The sequence below is a fragment of the Neltuma alba genome, unplaced genomic scaffold (genome assembly GCF_004799145.2).
Source record: "Neltuma alba isolate B1F8T4 unplaced genomic scaffold, ASM479914v2 tig00006222_pilon, whole genome shotgun sequence".
Taxonomy (NCBI): domain Eukaryota; kingdom Viridiplantae; phylum Streptophyta; class Magnoliopsida; order Fabales; family Fabaceae; genus Neltuma; species Neltuma alba.
This window is the reverse complement of record NW_021634393.1, coordinates 19,282-27,732: the sequence shown is the minus strand read 5'-3', so window position 1 is coordinate 27,732 and position 8,451 is coordinate 19,282. Positions and strand designations below refer to the sequence as shown.

Sequence of the window (8,451 nt, the reverse complement as noted above, 5' to 3'; positions counted from 1 at the left end):
CGCCTACCTTAAAAAAAAAACAGGGTAGATGGATCATGGATCCAAAGATTATAATTTTATTTTAAATTTGTGAATTTTTATAATGTATGGATTAAATAAAAATAATAAAAAAATTCAGGACAACGGAGTACTCCCCCAACCCTATTTTTAGCCGATAACGGAATAATTTAATTATTATGTGAATGTATAAGATGCCACGTGTGAGATTGCAATCCGCAAAAGATTCCTTCTCCTCCAGTAAGGGCCATAAACGGCGGGGGTCGTTTTTGGGTCACGTCTCGCTTCTTTGATCAAGAAGGAAACGAAGGGAGGCGGGCACTTCAAATGATTGGTAATAGCCTTTCGCGTCTAATGATTTTTTTTTTCCCCCCGAAAAATCACAAAAAAAGATTTTGAAAATAGAAAAATCATAAAGAAGGACCCATTACAACATTAACATTGGTTTTGATACACAAATTATAAACAGATACAACAAGTTTTACGAACGAGTTCTTATGTGTTTTTTAAATTTTAAAATCTTTTTTCACGGGCTGTTTTTTTTCTTTTTGACTTCTCATTTAAAAGTTAATGTTACTTGTGCATTTATTATTACCCTGATTTGAAACTCCAATTGAGATCTATTTAGGAGTTCCTTTGAAAACTATGAATAGATTTCAAGAGTCCCATATTACCCAAGCCCAGCCATATATTTACATTTTTATACGTTAAAACCCAGGGTCATGTACTTATATTTTATATGAATTAATTTTTTGATAATAAATTTTGTTACTGAAAACCAAACATTCACAACAACCCAATTTGCTTCGTCTATCACACAAATTGCCATCTTAAAAAAATGATGTTAAATGACCACTTCTCACATGCCATCAAATATTTAAAACGCAAATGTGAAAGATCCCATATCAATTGGACTGCGTCGTACCACTCAATCTAAAACGGCCCAATTTGCTTCGTCCATGGCATCAAATCGCCACTCCCCCACATGCCATCAAAAGATTTCACGCTAATGCGAAACATTTCATATCCACAATCCAATGTATTGCATTGTACCTCTCAAAAAGTTGTTATCCCCATCTTAAATCCGCCTATATTTTGCAGCTATCAGATCTAACATCAGTTTTTGTGCCCCCCACGAAAAGGGAAAAAAAAAAAAAACTCGCAAAGCTCATATGCCCAGATCTTCCAGAATATAAACCATCTCCCTCTAACATTCTCACAGCATTGTACCAGCGAAGTCCTCCCTCCTGCCACCGCCTCTTATTGCCGTTCTCTACTTTAACACAGAAACTGCTCCATCCCCAAATGCCAAAAGAACCTCAGAACGTAAACTAGAATACTTCCTTCATCTCACTCCCATTACCGGATCTGCTGACCTGTTTCTTCCGGGTACGTTTTAAATGCCTTCATGGTAATGCTTTCCTATTTATATTGCTCCTGAGAAGTTTCTTCAATTTATGTGATTGCAATTTGGTCACTTCTGATCTTTATGGCTTCACGATTACCTTTGAGCATGCCTTTATTGCATCAGCATTTGATACGCAACCTCCGACAACTATCTCTTATCCAACTGGTTTCCCTCCATAATCCGTGTGATGCGTTAACTCGTATTCACCGAGCTGGTGTTTGATGGTCAAAACATAATTATCTCTTATTTGTTCGATTTTTCAACGTGATTTTATGTGATTTACTGATTACTGATGATGCCTACCTTGCATGTTATCAGTAATGTTGGTGAAAATGTGTCCTTTTTATTTGTTGTATCTCGTCCATTGATGGGCTTTGGTAACGGAAAATCTGGAATATTCGCACTCTTGAGAAAAACGTGATGAGGGAGATCTTGATTTTTCATTATTTATTCTTTCTTATCAGCTACATAACGATCCTATGTGGCCAGGTGCTCCAGAAAGTTGAATTCCGAGGAGCAAGAAACATTCAGTTTCTGAGATGTTTAGGTCATCTCCACGGAGGAATCAAAGATCCAAAGGCTTCAAGGTGAAGCATGCTGTACAACTCTGTCTCCTGCTTGCCGTTGGTCTCTGGATGGTTTTCCAAGTGAGACACTCCCATGAAAAGAAAGCATCATATAGTAAAAGCATAAAAGCCGACCGTGAAGTTTTGAAGTTGGGGAGGAAGGACCCCCATCATCCTGTTGTCGATGCAAGGCGCAAAGACGACAACGATGAAGAAGAGAGCAAGCACCATGAACAACACAAGCTCGATGACATTAATAGTGTGGATGATGATGCGCTGTCGCAAAAGCATGAGCAAAACAATGAGGAGGAGTTTGAGCATAGACAGGATTCTGTAGATCAAGAAAGAGAGAATGAAGAGAATTCTGAAAATGCCACGACAGATAAGGAAAGTGAGGGGCATGACGAGAAATTTAGTGAGGAAAATGACAGTAAGGGGATTCAAGAAAACAAAGATGAAGGGGAAGACAAAGAGACAGGAGAGAGTCAACAGGAGAATGAAGAGACAAAAGAGACAGAAAGCGAAGCTAAGGAGAGCGAAGAGATCAGCGAAAAGGAACATGTGGAGGATAGTCAACAGCAAGACAAGGAAGATAACCATGAAGCAGAAAAATACGAAGAGCACAATAAGATTCTGGAACAAATTTCATCAGAGGATAATGTTCAGGACGGGGAAACGAGCAGTGACGAGGCCAGAGAGGAGCATTATACAGGAGATGCCTCCAGTGCTCTAGATCATAAAACGCAGGATATCTCAGATGAAACCGATAACAAGACAGAACAGTTCGAGAAGGGAGATGAGAATGAGTTTCAAAAGAACAATTTCGATAACAAGGAATCAATTTCAGATGCAACAGTATCAGAAACGACCGAAGATACCGATTCTTTAGTCACAACCAACCAAGGGGATGGTAGTGAGAATCAGACGCGGACAGAGGATGATTCAAAGAAGAGTTCCAAGGTAGAGTCAGATGTGCAGCAGAAGGAGCAAAATAACCCCACCACAGATGATGTAGATCCTCTGGACTCGACATTGAAGAATGAGAGGGATGCAACATCTAGTACAACTGACAACCATATGAAAGCATCTGGTGACACAAACTCCAAGGCAGAGGAGTCCAGCTTGGACAATACCATGCTAAAAACGGAAAATTCTGAACCAGACGCCACAGAGAAGCAAGCTGATTCCACTTCATCTTCATCGGGAACCCATGACACAGATGTTGCCAGTGGAGAATTCAAGGATAGCTCTAGTAAACCTGAGCAGGGTGAAAAAGCCGAGGAGAATATTTTATTGTCCACTTCAAATGATACACTAAATTCTAACCAAGAGGTGCAACTCGCTTCCTCTGATACTTCATCTAAACAGAAGAGAGATAGATCCTCGAAATCAGAATTTAATGGTGTTTCTGGTCACAATGACAATGAAAACACTGATCAGAGCAGGACGAGCAGTGATGAAAAGGGCAGTGATAATGTAGATACGAGCCAAGAACAAGCCAATCCTTCTGACACTTCCTCGAAGCCGAACAAAGATGAATCCTTAATCTCGGAAAATAAAAGTGATGCTAACAAGAGTAATTTCCATGACAATGAAGTTGACGACAATGTGAATGCTAGTCAAGATGTGCCAATCAGTACCTCTGATTCTTCGAATCCTGAAGATAAAGAGGCTTCCTCTGACGGGACGGCTGATTTAGGGCAGAATGAAAATGAGAGCACCGATCAGAGGGAAACGCATGAAAATGAAGATGGAGATCAAAATGTGTCAGCTGAATCTCAAAATGGGAAAGAGGACGCAGTAAACTCAAACGACAATAGCAATGCCGATTCTTCAATCCATGAGGATATTAAAGAGGCTCGAATGGATTTGGGAACTTTGCCAGAGGGCAACCCAGAAACCAATCATCACAATGATGATACAGCCACGGAGAGATGATTGAAATAAATCAATTATACATTGCAGCCAGCTTCTTTCTTATATATCATGAGATGTGTATTGAGTCATTGCATAGCATAGCTAATATGCTATGAAATTTTAATTTTGTCAATTTGATATGCATAACATTCTTCGGGGTCCAGCCAAAAACATCAGAAATACGGCGGGGAGCATTCTTCAGTCATTTCTATATGTATAATCCACTCGGACCAGCTTATTTTGCGGAACTACTTGCTTCCCCCCCCCCCCCCCCATTTGTGAACGCAGTCCTTCTCCCTTTCCCATCGAACATATGATTTAGTAATCAATCCATCTTAGTGACCGGATGCTTTACGGGGAAAAAACTAAAAGAGAACCGTCTGTCCCTGGCTTAATTTGCCACTTCCCTCAACAGCTGATATGGATGGTAGTTTAACAAATCAATCCCAGGCGGCATTATTAATTACTGTGACAGTAGCCATCATGAGTGATTTCTCCAGTTAAACGTTAACACTCTCATGTCATGTAACGTCGCTGCCAAGTTCTGATAAAATAATCAAGGAACCATATCTCTATAAAGATTCATGCTCAAAAGTTTTCTCATCAAGTCAACGATTTCCCTACTACATTATTTATACTTCTGAGTGATACTTTGTCGTCGCCACATTACAATGGACTTTCATATCATGAAAAATGACAAAACCCGTGATCGCTAGAGACCGCTGCTTAATCTTTAACTCTGCAGGGTTACAGGGCAAAGAATCAATCAATTATTTCGTTTGTCCCGTCAAACAAGGAATCGAACCCGAACACTTAACACTAACGAATCCAACCATTATATTTCGTGGTTGAGCTAATTCTAGATTTATTTTAATTGTAAAATGCCATAATTAACCTGCAATTTATTTTCGCTATTTCTCAAATCACGACCATCGATAAACAGTTTATCACGTGTATCCATGATTCTTCATAAAAAATTTGCTGTCAAATCGTATGTTCCACAGCACAAGTCTCTAGCATCCACATGGAACCAGAAATACCAACTTGAACACAAGTACACAACACAGATTATATGTCATTCCAAACGTTTTTTTCTGCCTTCAATAGGTAAAATTTGATAGGCAAAACACTGATGCAGGAAGATTCTAGACCAGAGTAAGAATTCAAAACGTACAAAAATTTCATCTTAATCCAGTGGGTCTGATTTCACGTTTACAATTATACTCCAATATGTAGTGCATTACCAAAATGGGTCTCTCAAACAGTCAATCAGGCCTAAGAAAAAAAAAAATCAATCGCTTTAGCCTTGTTTTGTCTTTAATCAAATTCTTTGGAAGTTGTCAAACGATTGATCGAGAACAGAAACAAACGATCAAATGTAATTGCAACTTTATTTTACTTGAATGCATGGGAAGCAGACATGAACAAATGTGCTGCAAGATCCAGATCGAATTTCATGAAAAAATACGAAAATGCCGTCATCGGTGTGGTCTTGAACATTGACAAGGGAAGGGAAATGGCTCAAAGTAAAGCGTCAGTGTGCCGCAAAATAACCTGAGCATGACACCAATACTAGTGCTTCACTTCAAAAAGACCATCTGGACCTATATATCACAAGAGAACCATGTTAAACAATCTTTCATTGCAGGTCAAATGATAATTTGAAGAAAATAATTGCCCAATGGTAACATCGCAATTTCAAATAGTCGCCAACTTGCCATGGATCATACCCAAAAAAGGGGTTGGGTAAGAAGAAATGAAGCATACATGAGCAGTGTGTATATGAAGCTTAAAGAATCCCCATGTGTCAAAACACTGGTCTATAATATGCCCAAGAGCAAGCTAGTCTGAGATCCAAGTTCCCAGAAATTATTGGGAGGGATGCAGGCGGCGCTTAGGCCAGTACCACATGGACCAGTGCATAACCGAAGCAATAAACAATCTTGGAAAAGGTAAATACAACCCTACAACAAACTTCATGGGAAAATGGTCTTGCATTTCGCTAGAGCTAATTTCAAGATCAAATCAAATGTTGCTACGTTGTATTTACTCATGTACAAAATAACAAACACAAGCAGATTTATAGCAGCCACAACTTTTATAAATAGCATCAAATGCATAAGAGTATATTTGAACAGAGAATTTTCAGAAAAAAGTGTATGTTGATCACATCCTTTGATACTTTCTCAATTTACAGTATAGATCTATTATTATCAATGTAACCAAATGTGGTTTTCTCTAGCATAATAATGTTACAACTTAAAACGCTGCTCTGTAATAACTGATTGTGAAATGTAACTACTCAAGGCAAGGACCTCAGTATTATAAATAGAATAAACTATTAGGGTAATGGATATTTCCAGCATGAACCACGGTAGACAAAGTGAGATTACAATATCCAATGAACCGTAGAGAAGTGAAACAAACATACCCCATGGAAATTCCTTATTGCGGATGTGTAAATATGGGTACGCCTGCTCAACAACATAAAAGATATATTGAAAATGTGAATTGGATTGTCATAAAGCATATACAAACACAAGGCAGAAGAATCAGAAAGAGAGCACTTAAAAAGTATGCATGTCAAAGTAACAACAATAAAGGACTGCAGGTGTGTAGAAAGAAAAGCTCACCGGAGGCTCTTCATGGTGATGATGACCCTTCGATAGCTGATAAATGGATAAAACAGTGCAGGTAGCAATGCCAAGATAAGTAATCTTCTCCCACTTGGCTGTCTCGTCTGACACAATTAAAAAGATGACTTTAAAAAGTTAGTAGCGCAAGAAAATAACATAAGGGAGAATCAAAGCCTATAGCAGAAATTCTACCAAATTCTTAACAGGAAAATCAGGATTCGCGCCTATAACCATGCGGCAGCAATCGTTTGAGGTTAGTCCAGCAATTCAAGTACATCGACTAAACTAAAATCTTGGACAAATTTGGGTAGCAGAACACCTAAGAATTTTACTTCGCAATTCTGACAATGGGAAAGCAGTGGCTTAAGGTTATTCCGGCAATTCAAGTGCAAGCTGCGTGTTGCGAAGCAGTTGAAAACAAAAATGATACAAAAATCTGAATCCTCCGAATCATCACGCATTCAAGTTAAAGCTAGGCTTGAAAATCTATTGGCTAAAACAAAATGCTTAACAATCAGACTTCAGAAATAAAATTCAATCATATTTTAATTTCACCCATCAAGTCACTGCATTGAACCCCAAAAAAAAAAATAAAAAAAAATAAATCATATTCAATGCTCCATTTTTAAACACGAACAAGATCATACTACAGCAATTTCATATACACATTCACGTTTTCCCAAATGTATTTACTAAAGCAACGCCGCAATCCAGCTCCCATCAATGGGAATGATCGTCTTTAAAGTAAAATCGCATAAAGAAAAAAAGAAAGTTACAATCGGATCGCCGTGTGTGGTGAAAATCAACGCAGAAATTGTAACCTAGATAAACGAACGGGTGAGTGTGCGTGTGTCTTGGTTGGAAAGAAAAGGAAAAGGAAGGAGACCCACAAGCATCGTCGTGATGAGCTGAGGAAGAGAAGTTTCTGCGGGGAACAGCGGATCCTCGTCCGCCTCCTCGCAGAGCGGTTCGAAGAAGAGTAGATCGCACCAACGCCGTCGCCATAGCTTAGGTATTAGCCTTGTTGTCTATCCCGCGGTGCCTCAGCGACCCGTTTTGCTTTATAATTACCCCTCAAGCCTCCTGGCTGAAGAGATGCCTTACGCCTTCGGAGTTGCTTAATTATCAGCTTTTGATTTAAAAAAAAAAAAAAATGACACAAAAATAATACTCCTCCGGTCCTAAATGTAAGACCCTTATACACTCTAGTATAAGGATCTTACATTTAGGACCGGAGGAGTATTTAAAATTAAAAAATTTTATTTGGTCACGCATAATTAAATTGAGATTCAAAAATTTGTTGAAAAGATTAAATTACATTTTATATTTTTTAAAAAAACTATTAAGCACCATCACCGGTTGACCAGTCACCGGAGTTTTGGTGCTAGCAACCACTGCCAAGATCAGGTGACCGGCAACTTTTTTTTTTATAATTTTTTTGTAGTTTTAGTGACACAATTAGCAAATTTTTTAACGCTATTAACAAATTTAATATAGTAGTTAACAACAGATTTTTTAGAAAATTTAAAAATTAGTATTTTTACAACTTTAGTAACGCAATTAACAAGTTTTTTTAACGCTATTAACAAATTTAGTATAGTAGTTAACAATAAATTTTTAAAAAAATTCAAAAAATTTAATTTTTACCACATCAGTAATATGATTAATAAGTTATGTAACAACATTAACAATTCCCGTAACGTCAAAGCACATTTGCTCTATCCAGAGGTAAGGCACCAAAACAAATAAACCAATCCCGCATTGGTCTAGTTAACGAGGACATGTTTCTTTATGAACCTGAAGTCTAAAAGTATGTCCTGGTTTAACTCAGCTAAATTCTTTTTATAACAAAAACATAAATAAATGAACCAATTCTAATCAATTTCAAACCTCTGACCCCCGGAAGGGTCCAGGGTGTCCATATATA

General features: G+C 38.0%; 2 protein-coding genes across 3 annotated transcripts; one reads left to right on the top strand and one right to left on the bottom strand.

Annotated features, from left to right (window-relative positions):
* Positions 1 to 1,944: 1,944 nt before the first annotated feature.
* LOC114749913 (dentin sialophosphoprotein-like) lies at positions 1,945 to 4,127 on the top strand. Its single transcript, XM_028938451.1, has one exon. It carries the CDS (start codon positions 1,945 to 1,947, stop codon positions 3,907 to 3,909), a length of 1,965 nt encoding a protein of 654 aa, XP_028794284.1. The 3' UTR covers positions 3,910 to 4,127.
* A 921-nt stretch (positions 4,128 to 5,048) lies between these two features.
* On the bottom strand, positions 5,049 to 7,610 carry LOC114749914 (cytochrome c oxidase subunit 6a, mitochondrial). Of its 2 annotated transcripts, XM_028938452.1 has the most exons (4): positions 7,415 to 7,605; positions 6,522 to 6,628; positions 6,320 to 6,362; positions 5,049 to 5,492 (listed from the first exon to the last, which is right to left on the bottom strand). In XM_028938452.1, exons 1-4 carry the CDS (start codon positions 7,527 to 7,529, stop codon positions 5,461 to 5,463), a joined length of 297 nt encoding a protein of 98 aa, XP_028794285.1. In that variant the 5' UTR covers positions 7,530 to 7,605; the 3' UTR covers positions 5,049 to 5,460. The 2 variants fall into 2 exon arrangements, with proteins under 2 accessions (XP_028794285.1, XP_028794286.1); XM_028938453.1 differs by lacking the exon at positions 6,320 to 6,362 and having other exon boundaries at positions 5,415 to 5,492; positions 7,415 to 7,610.
* Between the last annotated feature and the right edge of the window lie 841 nt (positions 7,611 to 8,451).